This window comes from Petaurus breviceps, unplaced genomic scaffold (assembly GCF_028583685.1).
Source record: "Petaurus breviceps papuanus isolate PSGF00001 unplaced genomic scaffold, PetGlider_PUasm1.0 90849, whole genome shotgun sequence".
NCBI classification, from domain to species: domain Eukaryota; kingdom Metazoa; phylum Chordata; class Mammalia; order Diprotodontia; family Petauridae; genus Petaurus; species Petaurus breviceps.
Window position 1 is genome coordinate 13,875,811 of NW_027187361.1, and position 20,460 is coordinate 13,896,270.

The 20,460-nt window shown below is 39.2% G+C and overlaps 1 protein-coding gene across 1 annotated transcript; it reads left to right on the plus strand.

The window, feature by feature from the left end:
• The first annotated feature begins 951 nt into the window (after nt 1-951).
• On the plus strand, nt 952-4,801 carry P2RY8 (P2Y receptor family member 8). The gene has a single exon (XM_069073069.1). It carries the CDS (start codon nt 1,856-1,858, stop codon nt 2,927-2,929), a length of 1,074 nt encoding a protein of 357 aa, XP_068929170.1. The 5' UTR covers nt 952-1,855; the 3' UTR covers nt 2,930-4,801.
• Nucleotides 4,802-20,460: the final 15,659 nt, after the last annotated feature.

Below are 20,460 nucleotides of genomic sequence, written 5' to 3' on the forward strand. Positions count from 1 at the left end.
TATGAATAGGCAGTTTGTAGATAGAGAAATCAAAGCTATCTATAGGCATATGAAGAAGTGCTCTAAATCACTTTTAATTAGAGAAATGCAAATTAAAACAATTCAGAGGTACCACCTCATACTTATCAGATTGACTAATATGACAAAAAAGCAAAATGATAAATTTAGGGGAGAATGTAGGACAATTGGGACACTAATGCATTGTTGGTAGAGTTGTGAATTAATCCAACCATCTGGAAAGCAATTTGGAATTGTACCTGAAGAGCAACCAAACTGTGCATACCCTTTGATCCAGCAATACCACTACTTAGTCTGTATACCAAAGAGATCATAAAAAAGGGAAAACGACCTATATGTGCAAAAATATTGGAAATTGAGGGAATGCTCATCAACTGGGGAATGGCTGAACAAGCTGTGGTATATGAATATAATGGAATACTACTGTGTTTAGAAAAGTCTGGAAAGACTTGTGTGCACTGATACAAAATGAAATGAGTAGAAACAGGAAAACATTGTGCATAATATCAGTAACATTGTGTGATGATTATCTGTGCATAAATCAGCTCTTCTGAACAACACAGTGATCCAAGATGAGTATAAAAGACTCACGAAGGAAATACTATTCACATCCAGATAAAGAATGGATTCTAAATGCAGATCAAAGCAGACTTTTTTCCCTTACTTTATTCTTTGTGTGGTCTTTTTTTTTTCCTTTTGATGTGTTCCTTCTTTTACAACTGTGACTAATACGGAAATATGTTCTACATGATAGTACATGTATAACCTATACCAAATTGTCTATCATTTTAGGAAAAGGGAGAGAAGGGAAGAAGGGAGGGAGAAAAATTTGGAACTCAAAATTTTGTAAACATTTATGTTAAAAATTGTCTTGACATGTAATTGGGAGGGAAATACTATTTTAAAAATCCCAATTTATTTTCCATCCTCCTATGCAGAATGCCTTCTTTCTTCTGCCTTTAACTCAGTTCTTCTTCAAGCACTAGCTCAAATTTCTGTCTATTTCTGAATATTGTCTAATATTGCTAGTTAAATTTTTCATGTATATAGTTCTCTCTAAACAGATTACAAGCTCCTTAGCAACAGGAATCATATCTGATGCATGGGGTACCAAGGAGAGCAGTCTTTGTGAAGGATAGCAATGGAAGTCTGGGAAATTGTGGGTTGGGCAACAGGGATTACTTATGAATGGGAAGGAGATAAAGGAAAATTAGGGAGTACTTCACACACTACACAGTTTTGTAAAGAGTTTAAGCCAGAAACAGGCTGAATAATGTTGCTAATTACTTTTCTCCCCACAAAATAAGAGATATTATATTGTTGCTGTAAGAAACTTCCTTTATCAATGCAGATCAGGACCTATTCTACAACATATAATTTTAGAGCAGAGGTACTTAACCAGTATGGGACTTTATGAACTTTTGTTTTTTAATATTTTGATAACATTTCAATATAATTGCTTTCTTTTGTTATTCTATATATTTTGTTTTATGCATGCAAAAGCATTAACAAAGATAATCTTGAATCAATACCTAGGAAAACAATGGATAAAGATATGGAGCTAGAATTAGAAAGACCTGAGTTCAAGTCTAGCTTCTGTCTACCTCAATTTCTTCATCTGTTAAATGAGGATAAAAGTGAGATAATACAAAGTTCTCTGCAAATTGTAAAATGCTACACATGTGCTAATAAAAATTGAAATAAATCAGGATCAAATTCACTAAGCATTTTTTCAATGTGTTCCTGATTATTTGTTTTGTTTTTCCTTTTTAGACTTTCGAGTGAACATTCAGGATATGATCCCTCTGGTGTTGAGAGATCCATAATCTTGTGAATTATGAATAGCAACATATCCCAGCCAGATAATGAAACAATATTGATGCTTGAGAACCCAACCATTGCTGTGGCCCTCCCAATCGTGTACTCACTGGTGGCTGTCATCAGCATTCCTGGGAATCTCTTTTCCCTCTGGGTGCTGTGTCGAACCAAACCCAAATCACCTTCTGTCATTTTTATGATCAACCTCTGCATCACTGACCTCATGTTGGCTGTTGCACTCCCTTTTCAGATCTTCTATCACCTGAACAGCAATGACTGGCCCTTCGGCAAGTTCCTCTGTAATCTGGTGACAGTGGTCTTCTACACCAACATGTACTCGTCCATACTGACCATGACCTGCATCAGCGTAGAGCGGTTCCTGGGGGTTGTGTACCCCCTGACCTCCACCAGGTGGAGAAGGAAGAGATATGCGGTTCTGGCTTGTGTGGGCATATGGCTCCTCTTGCTGCTGGCCCTGTCCCCCTTGGCTATCACAGACCTGACCTATGAGGTGAAAGCCCTGGAGATCATCACCTGCTTTGACGTCCTCAAGTGGAACATGCTGCCCAGCCTTGCCATGTGGGCCATCTTCCTCTTCACTTTGTTCATCATTCTCTTCCTTATTCCCTTCATGGTGACGGTGGCCTGCTACACCGCCACCATCCTCAAGCTGATCCGGACGTCCGGAAGGTATGGGAATGGGCAGAAGAACCGCTCCATCTGTCTGGCCGGCATTGTTCTCCTCACCTTCATCACCTGCTTTGCTCCTAACAACTTCATACTCCTGGTGCACATGGTCAGTCGCCTGTACTTCAACAAGAGCTATTACCACATCTACAAGCTCACCCTCTGCCTCAGCTGCCTCAATAACTGCTTGGATCCCTTTATTTACTACTTTGCCTCCAAAGAGTTTCATCAGAAGCTGAGAAAGTTCCTGGGTAAGAATGCACTCTTCAGTGATAGCTCGGAGGCTAGAATGGAGAGCTTGTTTTCTGCCAGGACACAGTCAGGCCGGTCAATGTCGAGTGGGCAGGGGGAAGGATCCTCTGGAGGGAGCCGGGCCTGCTTGCAAAGGCAGGAGAGTTTGTTTTAACGGTGCTACGTGAGCCAGAAGGACAAAGCTGATGCCCGTGAGAGGTGAGAGTGAAGGAAGTAAGGTAAAAAGCCCATCTAGTTCGCGTTTGAAAAAAGGCTTGAGGTTTCCTCTCCTGTTGCTGGAGGCAATAGAGGTCCTTTCTTGAGGAAGTGGCTAAAACTTGGGCTAAAGTGGGAATGCTTCCTGTTACATCAGACACAGAATACCCTGTGGGCTTCAAAGGCATGGATTCCTGAGAAGAAGAAGGAAAAAGGAAAAGCAAAGCAAAGCGGTGAGAAATAATCAGATCGGCTCTCTGGGTCGGAAATCAGAGATTAAATACTTCTTAACCCAGAGAGGAAGAGAAGAATGCCTTTCACGCAAACTCAGCTACTCTCCTACCTCTGTCTGAACTACAGACTCTCCTTCAGCAGGACTGTGCTCATAGTCTTCGAGACACCAGATATGCCCTCCCCCTCCTGGCCCTGTCCTAGGAGTGAGGGTGTTGGACTAGATGACTTCCAAGATCCTTCCAGCTTTAAAGCTATGATCACATGACTTTGTGCACTGAATGCCAGTTTTTTTCTTTGCCATTTGATACTTGGGAGTGTTTCCTGATCTTAAAAAAAAAAAAAGACTCATCTTGCCACTGTGGACGGATATGAATGAGTGAGCGTATTTGAGTGGTAAAGGCATTAGCCAGGTCCAGTCATCCCTAACGACCAAGCCACCACACAAACAGCCCTATGTTTCAAGTTATGAGCAATCGATGTCGGGTGTTCACCATGAGCTAACAAGATGACCCACAAGACCAGATTGTCTTTGCCGTGGTTAATTTCTGGGGCCACGGAAGGACGTGGTTTCAGAGTTTCTTCTTTTCTATATGACACATCCTCTATGAGAAAACAAGAGAAAGCTACATGCTAAGTAGGATCTCCAAGTATCTAACTGCACTGGATCAGCATGAACAAACCTGCCCTTAGAACAGCCTCCTGTCACTAAACCTGACCATTCTCAGAATCATATGCCCAATGGTAAAATCAGACCTTTGTGTACTCCTGAGCCCCTTGATGTGGTTTAAGTTTCCTGACATAGGTCTTTCTATACCTAAGTCTTCCTCTTTCTGAGAGTTGCCAACTTGTGACATTTAGCTAAATAATAACGCAGAGATGAACCAAGCTGACCTCACTGAAAATGTGGTTAGGGTGGGCACTGAAAATTGGAAGGAAAACAAAGGCCGAGAGCCTATGGGTAAGTGAGGCAAAGGTAGTGGTCCACTCTCTGCTTACAAAGCTCTAGAGTTATGAATATACTAGGTACAAGACCCAGCTCTGCTAAATTGCTATCACAAACTAAAGGGCAGAAAAAGAGAGGGATGGGGGAATGGTGGAGATGGGGAGGAATTAGACCTGTAATTTCATTTGTATATAAAACTCTTACTGACCTTCCTCTAATCCAAGGATTTTTTCACAGCAGGAGTAAGAGAGGAAAGGGAATGGGATGAAGTTGGGATCAGAGAACTCAAATACTGGGGGGCAAGGGACACTGGACTGGCAGTCAGAAAAACCTGGATTCCGGTCCCAGACACACCATTGGCTCACTATAAAATTTTGGAGAAGTCACAAGATGCACACTCACGATGAGCCAACTATGGGTGTCCTGCTTATTTGTCCAGAATTGACTCTCACAGAGGATATACCTTGTGTTGTCATTTGTCTGAATGGGAACCCTATCCAAAATAGTGTCCTCATCTGTAATGAGAGGCTGCTAATAGTCTGTTTTATGGCTAGATTGTGGTTCTTCTTCTGCTCTAGAGACTACCCTTTATCGGAAGTTTGTGAATTTTTATAAGGATTAGCCATCACATAAGGGCACTAATAAACTGGGATGTGCCAATAATTCTGAATGTCAATCTATTTTTTGTGACATATGCTTGGGATTATCGATGCAAGAGAATGTTCTTCTACTCCTGACCTTATACCAATAGAACATGAAAATATCTGCAGTGTTGGGTGGGGGTTCAGGAAAGAGTTTTTGGAAGTCACAATTAGGCCAGGGCAACCGGGTTTCTGTCCCAGGGAGCCAATATCAGACATAACGCGGCTCATTCTAAGCTAAGACCAACCTTCCTTCCTTCCTTAGTTATACGGCCACAGCCTTCTGCCATATATATGTCCCTCATGTGGTTCCTTTTGTCATTACTGCATTGAGACTGACCAAGGCCAATAGCCCTATGTTACATTGCCAAACATCTGTGGGCTGCCCAGGATCAGCAAGGCAGCCGAGATCAGGAACAATGACCTTGTCCCTGCTGCTAGAATTCCCGGTTTATACAATACACTGAGGATGAGAGGAGAGCAAAACGCAACGGTCGTCTTGGTATCCAAGATACTGTGCTCTTGGTTTTGCTTAGCGGGATAGAATTTTACCAAATGTCTGAATAAAAGAAAACTTTACCTGGTTTGCAAGTCACAGAAGAGAAACTACATGACCCTACAGTGGGCTGAGCAAATAAAAAGCATGCCAGGTGTGTGTATGTGCTTGGGGGAGGAGGTGGGGAGGAGAAGAGGAAGAGGAGAGGAAGAGGAAGAGGAAAAGGAAGAGGAAGCATACCCACCCAAACCGCAAAAAATTCTCTAAAATAGATGTCACCTGTTCTGAACACAAAATACAACTGGACAAACCTTGCTGTGGCCAGGTCTGCTCTAGAGTGGCCTCAAGGACAGAAGAAAAGGCATTCCATTCTGCATCTGGTTCCTTTATTTGAAATGTTAATGTTGACTGGGTGCTATTGTCTACAGCAGGCCTCATTCTGTTTGCTCCAGATGTCCATGCGGAAGGCCCAGTGTAGTTTAAACAACTTTTGAACCTTGGAGGGGAAGGAGAGCGGTGAAGGGGTGGGGGGTGGGGAGGCAGGCAGAGAGATTGGGCGGATGCACTCTCATGGTCAGCCGGCTGTAGAAGGCCTGCTTGTTTGACCAGAATTAACCCTTGAAGAAAATATGCCTTGCATCAGGTAAATTGGCTGAACGGGAGCCCTGCCCTGCAAAAGAGTCCAGACTTCATTTATACTACAAGGAGACCTGGGTGGTTGAGAAATACAGATGTTCTGCATGCTCAGCTTCCAACACTGTGTAATATATCTACCACCCCAATGCAGGAGATAGAAAAAGAAATAGAGAGATCTATCTGGACACACATCTGTACAAATATCTCTATCGATATCGACACATCTATATCTGTATAATAGATCTGACTGTTTATTTTGTGCATGTAGATACATAGATGTCATGTATAGATATATAAATATCTATGTGTATGTATATATGTATATATATCCCATATATATAGAATATACATATTTTATTACTTTAAAGAAGCTGGTATAGGGGCAACTAGGTGGCACATGAATACAGCACCGGCCCTGTAGTCAGGAGGACCTGAGTTCAAATCCAACCTGAGACACTTAACACAAAAATTAGCCGTGTGACCTTGGGCAAGTCACTTAACCCCCATTGCCCTCCAAAAAACAAACAAAAAAAAAGGTTGGTAGAGAATAAACTAAAAAATTATTGTAGTCTTTTCCTTAGATATAGTAGAAAGAGAAGTGGGATGAAATGAGGAGACCTGAATTCCCGTCCTGGCCCCATACTTGTGCCTTTAGCTGGTTATGGCATCCTCATCTGGAACATGGGGATAAAACCTGCTCTGCCAACCTCACAGGGCTGTGAGGATTGAATGACGTCAAGTGCTTCATAAAAACTGGATGTTCCATATCAACTGAAAACAATTTGTTATTTAGCAGGCATGTATTAAGCTTCTACTCTGTGACTAGCAGTGCTCTAATTAGGGATGTAATGACAAAAATGGAATAATCCCTGCCCTCACAGAGCCCAGGCTCTGGTTTTATTTCCTTTGTTTTCTTCAAATAATATCATGTTTACTTTTTTTTTAGGGGGGGGGAAGGCAGGGCAGTCGGGGTTAAGTGACTTGCTCAAGGTCACACGGAAGTGTCTGAGGCTGCATTTGAACTCAGGTCCTCCTGACTCCAGGGCCAATGCTCTATTCACTGCACTGCCTAGCTCCCCTATCATGTTTACTTAAGCATTAAAATTTAGAACTTAAAAGAAAAATTCTTTCATCAATGTTCTCCATGGTTGAAGTTTATATATATATACACACACACACACACATCCCCTGTGCCCAAGGGAAATACTCCACCCTTTCTTTATCACTACCTTGCAACATTTTACAAATTCTAAATCTCAGCCTGTATGAAAGAGCTAATCACAGCCATTTGTGTGGTGGTGCTATGACAAGAAGTCATGCCAGATAATGTAGAGGACCCTGAGAGCTCCTATTTCTCAGTTGAGCTAGAATATCTGTATAGATTGGATGGTGAATGGTTAGCTTCATAGGCTATAGTCTTGCATTCCTAAACTTCCAAAGGCACCATAGATTCTTTTTTTTATTTTTTTTTTGAGGGGGAAGGCAAGGCAATTAGGGTTAAGTGATTTGCCCAAGGTCATTTGTCCCTGCTGCTAGAATTCAAGTCAAGTAAGTATGTCAAGTGTCTGAGTCTGAATTTGAACTCAGGTCCTCCTGACTCCAGGGCCAGAGCTCTATTGGCTGTGCCACCTAGGTGCCCCCCACACCATGGATTCTATGCTGGTTCTAGGATTCATAGACGTTTTTTATTTTTATTTTGCAAACCCTTATCCTATACTCAAAACATTCTCCCAATTTTATCTTCCTACAATAATAGCAATGCTGACAATTGAAAATTTACAAATATTCTTTTGTAAATATCAACTATTATTATAAATATTAACTAGAGACAGATTTTTACCTTTACCCAAATCCTTCACTAGTGATGAGGTAGGCACTGAGTTGGTACATTATTACTGGCTCTATCAATTTACTTGAGTGAGAGGGTAGTGATAAACATAAACAAGAAGCAAGGAACAGCATTAAAATTTTTTTAAAAGGTTCAAAAGGGGGGACAAGCAGGCTAACTTTGTTATTATGTTATTCAGTACTCAGATGTATCTTCCTGTCTTATAAACTCCAGTGTTCCTTCTAACAATGCATACCATAGCCCAACCAAGCTTGCCAGTCCTGTGCAACTCCTATACATTCCTCCAAAAAAACTTCTCCACGGGGGTATGCCTAATCCAATTGTTTGTTTTCTTTTTTTTCTGTTTGTTTCCTTGCTTTGATATAGCTAGGGTATCAGTAGAGCAATCTGACCTGTCATCCCTTCCTTTCCTCATTTTATCTTACTTGATTTAATATACTTAAAAAAAATAAAGTGTGTAATATATTCATGATTTCATATGCAATCATATTTTTGTACTTTGTATATTGGGATGTTTGTATTTGTGCATTGTTATTTTCATAATTAAAGAGTTTTAGAAAGTCACTAGGGGGGAAATTTACTGACTGCAAGAATCTATTGGTTGGTAACCTAGCAGTCTATAAAAGTGTTAAAAAAAAATTTGCTCTGTGGTTTTGGACAGTTATTTAACCTCCCTGAGTCTCATGTGCTTCACATGATAAAGAGATTACACTAGGTCATCTCTAAATTCTTTTCCCAGCTCTAAAATCATATTATTTCAGTTCCTTGTTAGTATCTTACTATCAGGGAAATATCTTGGCCACAGGAAAACCCACAAGCTATGTATTTCCTGCCATTTTCATTAGTCAATCTTCAAAGCAGTCCTCTGAGATAATTAAACATATTACTCAGTTTTCCAATGAATATATGAGACTAAGAAGAAAAACATGACTTTGGTAAAACTGAAACTAGACAGTCAGTGTGATGGCAGGGAAAGATCAAGGAAACAAATATTAAGCACCTCCTATGTACCAGGCACTTTACAAATATTCTCTTGCTTGATCCTCACAAGAATCTTGGGAGGTAGATGCTATTGTTATCTCCATTTTACAGTTGAGGAAACTAAGGCAGACAGAGGTTAAGTGACTTGCCCAGGGTCACACAGCTAGTAACTGTGTGAGTTCAGATTTGAGCTCAGGTTTTCTGATTTCAGGTCCTGTGCTCTATCCACTGACTACTTAGCCTCCGAAGCACATTGAATTTAGAGTCAAAAGACCTAGGCTGGAATTCTGCCTCTGTTGTTTAGCACCTATGTGATCTTGGACAAATCCTTTCTCAGGGTCTTGGTTCCTTATATGTAAAATGAGGGGGTTGAGTTGTACGGTCAACTGTGAGGTCCCTTCCAGTTCTTGATCTAAGACTCTAAGTGCCTAAGCTGCTATTCTGCTATAACCATATTTATTTACCCTCAAAATTTAACCCCAGAAAGCAAGATCTGATACTCCATTATTCATGGACAGAAATAGTGAGAAAATACTAATCTCTGGAATAGCACAACATTGCAAGTGCAGGGGGTGGGGGAAGGGTTAGCTTTGTAGAAATTGTTCTAAACCCTGAAGGATAGAGAATGGAGGAAGGGGGGGAGATGGAAATCATCAGTCCATCACATAAGGAACATTAGGGGATGAGGCAGGCTCCAGGAGAAAGGTGCCATGGCCAGTGGACCTTATGGGTGGGCTAGGTAGGGAGCCAGCTGGTGAAATCCCTAAGGTATGGGAATGATGACTCCCAGAAGCAATCTGCTACACACGCACACACACATGCACACACATTATGTTATTAACCTGAAGCAAAGACCTTGCCTTCCTTATGATTCTGCCTTCCTGCATGCCAAACATAATAAATAATATCAAGTTTTGTCTCTAAATGACTAATGTTGTCTTTATGAAAATGTGTATGCAGTCATGCCATCCACATCAAGACTTTCCCCACTGTGGTTTCAATATATCATGAGTCAGCATAAGAAATTAAATGGGAATCTGGGGGCAGTTTTGCAGAAGCTGCAGATAACACACAAAGGCCAGCAGATGACACAGAAAAAATTTGTAAATACATAAAATATATGTATAGTATTATATAACATATGTATAGTATAATATAATATCAAGCCAAATTTTACAACATAGTATTGTAAACACTGCAGGAAAAAAAAAATTCAGACTTCTCTGATACAATGACCAAAAAATTTTATGTGGATTTTCCAGATCACAGGGTAAGCCCCTAAGCCCCTCACAATGTGGAAGGGATAACTGTATTCTATTTCCCTTTCTAAATTTAATGTAAAATCATGATTTCTAGTTTTTCCTCCCTTTCTACCATTATTAGCCTGCTTTGGCATCTCCAAAAGTTCATTTTCTTTTTAAATTTTTCAAAAAATTATCTGTTTTTCACATAACTTATGTTTCCTAATGTATCTCTCTACCCTCCAACTCCCACAAAATGATCCTTTATAACACAAAATTTAAAAAGAGGTTGCAAAACAATTTAGTAAAATTAACCAATGTATTGAGAAAATCTAGATCTATATTACTACATACATGCCTGTAGTAAGAGATTAAAATAAGAACCAAGATAGGGATGAGTCCTGTGATTTCAAGTATAAGGAACTTCTAGGTCAAGAAATACCTTCTACCAACACAGAACAGAACATTATCTGAAACTGTGTGTCCATGTGTATACATGTATACATACATGTATGCATATACAATGTCCATGTGTATGCATATATACATGCATGTGTGCATATACGATGTCCACATGTATATCTGTATATGCCTATACAATGTCCATGTGTGTATGTATATTACATACGTGTGCATTATAGCTTTGTCTTATATATGTATGTGCATGTATCTATATGTGTTCATATACACATACAAATCTATATAAAGTTTTAGAGAAACTTTAAAAACAAGTTAAATTATATACTTTCTATGAAACTTAGTATATACATATGTTTTACATATCCACATTCTATAAACACACTGTATATAAACAGTTTCAAAGAAAATAAATACATATGCACATATTTACATTAAATATATATAATATATTTTGCATATGTGTGTATGTATATATGTATTGTGTGTGTCTGTGTATTTTTAAACCAGGCCTGTGATTTTGTTATTAAGAGGGAACTTCAGGATTTGGAGATTCCCTCTACCTAAGCAGATATTCAGTAACCCTGAAACTTACAGTCTTTAAGAAACAGTTCACTGGGGCAACAAGAAGTGACTTACCCAGGTCATATAGCCAGTATGTGTCATCAAGGGAAAGATCTGAACCTCGGTTTTCCTGACTCAAAGTTCATGGCATTCAGGTGTCACACACACACACACACACACACACACACACACACACACACACACACCCTCACCATGCAGCCTCTCATCTCTCTGTCTCTGCCTCTCTCTCTCTCTCTCACACACACACACACACACACACACATAAACACATACACACATACACACACACTTACCATGCAGCCTCTCTAAAATCAATCTTTTAAAATGTAAGAGCGATGCTTCTTTCCCCTTCATATCCATTGTGTTTTTTTTTTGGGGGGGGGTTGTTTTTTAGAGGGGGGAAGGTAGGGCAATTGGGGTTAAGTGACTTGCCCAAGGTCACATGTCTAGTTTTTGTATTAAATGTCTGAGGCCGTATTTGAACTCAGGTCCTCCTGACTCCAGGGCCGGTGCTCTCTTCACTACACCACCTAGCCACCCCTCTGCCTCTCATTCTATAGAAATATTTTAATCACACAATAAGTGAAGAATTGCTAGACTTTGACTTGCACTGTCAGTACAGATTAAGCAGGTATTTCAAGAAAACTCCACGGGATAATAATTTTGCTGCTTCCAGTCTCTACATCTCTTCCCTTTTCCTTTTCAGTGAGGAAGTTATTATCTGCTATTATTTCACCAACTCACTCAAAACCATTTAATTTAAATCGAAGTAGTTATCAATTTACTATGGAAAGACCAAAATTCCACTTTCTGCTGCAACTTTGTCCACGATACATCATTTGGAAGTGAATTTTATGGGGCAAATATTGGTTTTTGGAAATTCTGGACCTTAATGAAAAGAGATGCTGAAAGGATCAGCCTCAAAATTTAAGTCATAGGCCTTAAGGCTCTTGCTTATAAGCACATTCCCAAATTCTTACTGGTATGGCATGTGAACAATTAGAGATACAATTAGATTATAGTGTTAGAACTCAAGTGTAACCCTTTCATAGAATAATGAGGCAGAGGCCCAGAGAGATAATTTTTCTTTCCAAAGGTCACAGAGGTGAGAAGTGGCAGAGCAGGTATATAAACCCAAGCCTTCTGATTTCAAATTTGACCCTCTTGCTACTGCATTGCACTGAATTTTTTCACTATAGACGCTAAATTCAAATTCCAGTTACTGTTAGAGAAAAGGTGATCCATCCCCCAAGTCTGGCCCCTGTTACCACCACTACCTCCACCCTTGCCAAGGGTGCCAAGGGAACCTACAATTGGCAGCCAAAGGACTGTTGTGTACAACAGTAGGGTCTGAAAGAAAATGGGGTATCTTGGAGGAAACTCACTTTCCTGGATGTTGGAATGGTAGAGTTTCTTAAAGTTTGCTGCAAGTTTAATTGCTAATAAGCCTTCATTAATTAAGAGTATACTTCTAGGCAGAATCAAGATGGCAGAGTAGAAACAGTACTTCCACATGGCTCCGGCTTCCACCTCTTCCAATTCATGTAAAAAATGACTCTGGACAAACTTTGGAGCTACAGAACCCACAAAATGACAGAGAGAAGCTAACCTCCCACTGAGGACAGCCCAGCAGGCTGTCAAGAAGGGGCCAGCTCAGCGCTCTGGGAGCTGAGCCCAGCCCTGCTCAAGCCAGAGGTTTTAGCTTCAGGGTGGCCTGACCAGCCACCAGCTGGAGGGACTTCAGATCACCAGCAGCTGTGGTGGTTTCCAGAATTATCAACACATAGATGCTAAGGACAAAGTGAGAGGTCAGTATAGACTGTGCAGGAACAGGGAGTTTGGGAGTGCGGTCTGGCCTTTGCCCCCAGGGCGAGAAGCAGCAGAGGCTTCATGGCCATGCAGCCGCCCACCACGTGGCTGCTTCAGAGCTCCTGGTCTACAGATTTTAGGGGGACCAAGTGACCAGTCTGAGGGGTAATTGCTCTTGCTTTAACCTGCTTGGATCTGGATTGCAGTATGGGGTGGAGGTCCTAGGGTGTGTGACCAGTTTCCCAGAGCATGTGGAGTGGAGGCTTCAGAGAGGGCAGCCAACTAATAGCTCCAGCAGCTGTGAGAACCCCAGCGTTTGGGATAAAGCTCCCCTTTCTGGTAGCAGAGTTCTACTGTGGAAAAAGGCTCAAAAGTCAAGTAATTGAGTGGCAACATGAGCAAGCAAAGGAAACAAAGCAAACAGAACAATCCAACATTAGACTCCTATTTTGGGGACAAAAAGGATCAAAGCATGGAACAGGAGGAAAACAACTAAGTAAGAACTCCTGCACCAAAAGCTTCCAATAAAAATATGAGCTAGTTACAGGCCATGGAGGAGTTCAAGAAGGATTTTGAAAATCAAGTAAGAGAAGTGGAGGAAAAATTGGGAAGAGAAATGAGAATGATGCAAGAAAATTATGAAAAGAGAGTCAACAGCCTGAGTGAGGAAAATAATACCTTAAAAAACAAACTGGCTCAAATGGCAAAGGAAGCTCAAAAAGGCAATGAGGAGAAGAATGCCTTAAAAAGCCAAATTTTCCAGATGGAAAAAGAATCTCAAAAGCTCAATGAGGAGAACATTCCTTCAGAATTAGATTGGAGCAAATGGAAGCTAGTGACTTTATGAGAAATCAAGATACTATTTTTTTTTAAAGCAATCAGGGTTAAGTAACTTGCTCAAGGTTACATGGCCAGTTATTTCTGGGTGTGGTGCTAAGTATCTGAGCCTGGATTTGATCCAGGTCATCCCGACACTGGGGCCAGTGCTCTTACTCACTGAGCCACCTGGCCGCCCCAAAATCAAGATATTATTAAACAGATCCAAACAAATGAAAAATAGAAAGAAATGTGAAATATCTCGTGGGAAAAACCACTGACCTGGAAAATAGATGGAGGAGAAATAATTTAAAAATAATTGGACTACCTGAAAGCCATGATCAAAAAAAGAACCTAGAAATCATCCTTCAAGAAATTCTCAAGGAAAATTGCCCTGATGTTTTAGAACCAGAGGGCAAAATAGAGGTTGAAAGAACTCACCAATCACCTCCTAAAAAAGATCCCAAAAAGAAATTTCTTAGGAATATTATAGTCAGGTTCCAGAGTTCCCAGATCAAGGAGAAAATATGACAAGCAGCCATGAAGAAACAATTTGAATATTGTGGAAACACAATCAGGATAACCCAGGATCTGGCAGCTTCTACACTGAGGGATCGAAGGGCTTGGAATATGATATTCTGGAGGGCAAAGGAGCTGGGATTAAAACCAAGAATAACCTATCCATCAAAACCAGGTATCATGTTTCAGGGGAAAATATGGTCATCCAGTGGAACAGAGGACTTTTAAGCATTCTTGATGAAAAAACCAGAGTTGAATAGAAAATTTGACATTCAGATACAAGAAGCAAGAGATGCATGAGAAGGTAAACAGGGAAAAGAAATCATAAGAAACTTATCAAAGTTGAACTACTTGTATTCCTATATGGAAAAACGATAATTGTAACTTATGAAACTTTTTTCAGTATGAGAATTGTTGAAGGGAATAGAAATGTGTATATGCATATATATATACACATATATATGTCTATATAGCAGGGTATATGGGTGTATGAATACTTATGTGAGTGTATGTATATATGTGTACAGGTATACATAGAAAGAGGGCACAGGACCAATTGAATAGGAAGGGATGATACTTAAAAGGGGAAATTAAGAGGTGAGAGAGGAATATAATGAGAGGAAATGGGGAGAGAAAGAAAGGAGTAAATTATCTCATATAGAAGAGGCAAGGGAAAACTGTTACATTGGAGGGGAAGAACAGGAAGGCAAAAGGGAAAGAGTCAACCTTATTCTCATTGAATTTGGCTTAGGGAGGGAATGACATACACATTATATAAGGTATCTCACCCTACAAGAGAGTAGAGGGGAAGGGGAAGAGGCAGGGATAATGGAAGGGAGGGCAGGCTGGGGGGCAAAGGAAGTTGGAAGCTCCCACTTTTGAAAAGGGATAGGATCAAAGTAGGAAATAGAACAAATGGGGGGTGGGATAGGATGGAGGGAAATATAATCAGTCTTTCACAATATATCCACTGTGGAAATGTTTTGCATAGATACACATGTACAACCTATACCTAATTGCTTATCTTCCCAGTGAGGGTGGGTGATGAGGGAGGAAGGGGAAAAAACTGGAATTCAAAGTTTTAAAATCAAATGTTTAAATATAAATATATATATATGTATATGTATATATATATATATATATAATTTTACATGTAACTGGGAAATGAGATATACAGGCACTGGGGCATAGAGGTCCACCGTGCCCTACTGGAAAGTCGAAGGGGGGATGGGGGGAGATATGGGACAGAGCAGATTGGGGGAGGGGATATATAGTGGGATCACTGTTTGGGGGCGGTGGGTAGGGGAAAATGGGGAGAAAATTTGTAACTCAAAATCTTGTAGTAATGAAAGATGTAAACTAAAAAATAATAAATAAATAAATGAATGAATGAATGAGTTTTTTAAGGGTATACTTCTATATCTCAGTATTAATAATTAGTACCCTAATTTTGATAGTGTCCTAATTTGATGTCCCTCTCCAAGTCATAGAGTTTAACACTATAGAACTGTGTTCTTACTATTTAGAAAAATGTACTATTAGGTTTGATTTTGTCCTTTCAATAATGATTCAAGACCCTGGACTCCATAGGGTGTTGCATTAAAAAGTATTCTTTTCTGACATTTGGCAAACCACTCAGATTTTTTTAATCATATATATGTTTGTGTGTGTGTGTATACACACATATATACATATGCATATATACATGTATATATTTTTATATGCACACATATATGTATATGTATGTGGGGGTATGTACATATATATATATATACACTTTCACACATTAAAAATTATTAGCTGGTGTGGATGGTGGGTGCTAGAAATGAAAGAATTCCAGCTGCCAAAGGTATATGCACTCACGCCTGGCTCTTTGCCCAGCTTCTTGCTATTGAGATCACTGTGGTCCTGTGATTAACCAGCTAAGATGGTAATATAATTTTTGGCCACCAGATGGTGCTCAGACAACCTATGTGCACCTTCTGTGGCCATGGCTTTCTTTCCTTAGCTGACAATGAGATTTATGAGGCCATTTCTAGAGAGGTCTAGGTGTATGATTTGAAATATGTCTCACCAAATTTAAAAACAAACAAACAAAAAATCTAATTTTTTCTCTCCAAGTCCTTACTCTGAGGTTTCATTAATTCTTTCATTTCCATTCCCTCTTTCCTGAGGTTTCATTTCCTTTCTTTCAATCCTATCCATAGGGTTTAGCATGACTTCCGTAATGGCTATGTAATTTAATTTATTGAAATAATTAGCAGAAAAACACGCAAATTGTAACAGACTTTCTTTCAAAAAAAACTGCAGGAAGCATTATAGTTTGGATTGCCTACCTTTTCCCTACAACTTTCCTCCCAGCCTGTAAAAGAGATGAAAAAGAAACCATGAGAAGCTTTTATAATTTGCAGAGATTTCCTCCCTAAGCCCCTGGGGGATGGAGGAAGAGGAAGCAATGAGGTGCATCGGGCTCTGTCTCACCTGTGGCTGTTTCATGGTACAGAATGTACATCTCACCTCTGTCCTCAATTCTGCCTCTGCCTCCCCTTAGTCTCTTCCTCCTGCTCGAGATTCACAACTTCCCATCTCTAGGAAGGAGGGGCAAGAGAGAAAGGCAAGGGAAGGCATAGCTTTCCCAGTCTCAGAGAATCCTGTCACCCTCCTTCCAACTTCCTGGACAGAAAATCCAGATTAGAGTTCAGAAAGGCATCTTCTGAGGTCTAAAGGCTACAATGCAATCAAAAGCAATGTGCCTTCACCAGATTGTCAAGGCTTCATGTCTTGAATTGGGGGGAATGAGGGAGGGAAAAGACAGAGGGATGATAAATCTAACTACAGAGAAAAGACAATGACCGTATCTAATTCTATTGTTCATCAAAGCATAACACAGTGAGGAAAATGAGACTTTATATAATATTCCAAAATACTCAAGCAGCCAGCGTTGCCTAACTTTACCTCCTGGGGTGTTTAGAGGATGAAAGTGGCAGAAATATCCATAATCCATTATAAACAATGCTTCCTCACCTCTCCCCAGCTCCCCTTCCCCCTGAAAAAAACAAACTAACTCAGGTACTTAATCTCACAGGCATTTAATTATGCAAGGGGAAAAGGGGAAGGACACTGACTATTAAAGCCAGTAATCTCAATACATACTTCAGAGCATACACAGGTATTGTTTCTGTGCTGCACCAGCCAGATCACTTGGTCCCTCTGTTTCCTGACTGCTTTCTGGCATGGAAGCAAGGAATGCTATAGGCCTCCAGGTGAGGAGAGAGCCTTGGGCTATCTTTATCTCCCCAACTGACCCACCACCACAGTTAGTGCATGACCCTGCAATGGCTTTGTTTCTTTTTTATTTTTTTTCTTTATTAATTTGTTTATTTTTAGTTTACAAGATTCAGTTCCACAATTAACACTTATATCTCACTACTATGTCACAAGCACTGTGTTAAGGTGCTTTGCAATTATTATATCATTTGATACTCACAAAAGACCTGGGAGGTATGTGGTATTATCATCACCACTTTATAGATGAGGAAACTGAGGCAAATAGAGGTTAAGTGACTTGCCCAGGGTCACAAAGCTAGTAAGTATCTGTGATTGGATTTAAACTCAAGTCTTCCTGATATTCGTTATTCATAGTTTAATTATGTCAATATAATAAAATTGACATTAGTACCAAAGTGGCACTGCTTACTGATGTTTTAGTCAAATTAGACAATGGATGTTCTAGAGACCTTTACAAAATAATAATAAAATTCATTTGGAGAACAAAAGGCCAACAAGAATCTCAAGGTAAATAATGCAAGAAAGAGAGAAATGAGGAAAATAGCACTTCTAGACTGTCTATTCTAGAAAGAAAGAAAGAAAGGAAGAAAGGAAGGAAGGAAGGAAGGAAGGAAGGAAGGAAGGAAGGAAGAAAAGTAGATCAAGGAAACCAACTATACAAATTGGGTGGGGCACAAAAATAATCCCACCAAATTTGACCTTTGATTAGGTAAGAAGAACTCTCAATAGAATGGAAAGCTTTTCTAGAAATTGGAATCAGTGGGTTTCCAGCATATCTCCCAAAAGGATCTGCATAGGAAGATTCAACCTGGAATAAGTAAATCCCCATGACTCCTCAATTCTAACCAAGGAATCATCTTGCCAGCTTCAAAGGGTCTGAAGACTGTTTGACCACCTTATTTTTCCATTGGTATCCAAAATGACATTCCTGTGTGAAGTACAAAAAGTTTGAGAGAAATAGTTTCTGGGTAATTAATAACCATTTTATTAATTATGGTTAACAGATAATTAATAAAAGGGTCATTTGACTGTCTCTCTTAAACCAAAGAGGGATTATGGCAGCTTTTTGACACTTACATGACCTTGGAGGAGTGAGTGTTCTCAAGAGGTGGCAGTCAGCTCTGCTTGGTTAAGAATTAATGAAAAGAATGAATATTATTCTGAGACCTATTGTGGTAAGGGTTTGGGGGACATGACTTTGATTATATCACTTACTCCCAGACCACCACCAGCATTGGGCTATCTAGATAAAAGATCTACCCCCCCCCTCCCATCCAAGCCTGAGTAGAATAAAATGGGCTTCCCCACTTAGGCAGGTTCTGAACAAGATAGAGGAGAAAATTAATCCAGTCTCATTATCAGCAATGTCCTTTAGATGTTGTTTGAATAACTTACAAGGGGGCTGATTTCTGAATGAGGAAACCAAAAGTGAAAAAATTCTGGATGTCCCCAATAGTAAATGGTTATTAATACAAGAAAGAAATAATCATTTCTCTCACTGAATGAGCTGATAGCAGTGTCAGTATCACTGGGAACCAAGGAAAAAAGTGGAGTGCTCCACAAAAGGGAAAAAGAGAACTTATAGCACCTAGAAACTGTGAGTGACCCCTTGGCCAAATATGCCAAATCAACTGGAGACTAATCACTTAGTCCTAAAGAGTTAGGGGATCGAAGAAGAAATCATAGAAATGATAGATTACTACATTAATGATAATAAAAACAGTGAGACAACATACCAAAATTTTAGGGATATAGTCAAATCAGTCCTTAGGTGTTTATATCCCTAAATTTATGTTTCTAAGCACTTTTAACATCAGAAGAAAATAATAGATCAAGGAATTGGGTATGCAACTTAAAAAAATATAGAAAACCAACAAAAAAACTTTTAACACCAAAACAGAATAAATCAAAGATGAGGCTAACAAAATTGAAAGAGAAAAAGCCTAAACTCCTGATAGAATTAATAAATAAAACTCAGAGTTATTTTTTTGAAAATAGAGAAAACACTAGCTAATTTGCTTAAAAAGAGGATGGGGGGGGGGGGGGGCCAGCTAGGTGGTGCAGTGAATAGAGCCCCAGTCCTAGAGTCAAGAGAATCTTAGTTCAAATACGAACTCAGACACTTGACACTTACTAACTGTGTGACCTTGGGCAAATCCCCTAAGTTCAATTGCCTTGCCTTACCACCTCCCCCCCCAAAAAGAAAACAGGCAACCACCTAAATACCAGTATCAAATATTAAAAAGAATTCATAACAAATGCAGATGAAATAAAGGATATTATTAGTAACTATTTTGCTGAAGAAAACAATTTAAATAAAATGGATGAATATTTTAAAAATATAAATAACATTAACAGAATAAGAAATAGAAAATTCCTTCTGTGATCTAAATATAGTCTTATTATCTAATCCAGGAAGCATCAAAGCAGAGAAAGAAAACCATAATCAATATCCCCAATGAATATTGATGCAACATTTTAAAATAAAATATTAGCAGAGGCTATAACTGCATATCCACAGATTGAATCTATAACAAAAATGCAGTGGTGATTTCTTGTGAGAAAAATTATAAATATAACTCAGAATATTAATAACAAGAACAATGAAAATAATATGATTACAGCAAAAAATGTAGAAAAAGTTTAAATTCATCCATTTCTGTTAAGAATACTAGAAAAATAGGAACAAGTATATGTTTTCTTCATATGACAAATAGAATATATCTAAAAATTAAGAGCTAGCATTATATATAATAGGAATAAAATAGACTATTTTCCAATATTGGAACTGCAGCAAAAATGTTCATTGTCACCACTTTTGTTTGACAGTGCAAGAAATAATAGCTGTAGCAAAAAGACAAGAAAAAGCAATTAAGTATAGGCAAAGAGGAAACAAAACTATCACTTTTTACAGAAGATGTGATGGTGTAATAGGAGAACCTGAAAGTCTACTAATAAATTATTAATCAAAATAATCGATAACTTAATGAAAGTGGAAAGACATAAAAATAAATTTACAAATTAATTGACATTTC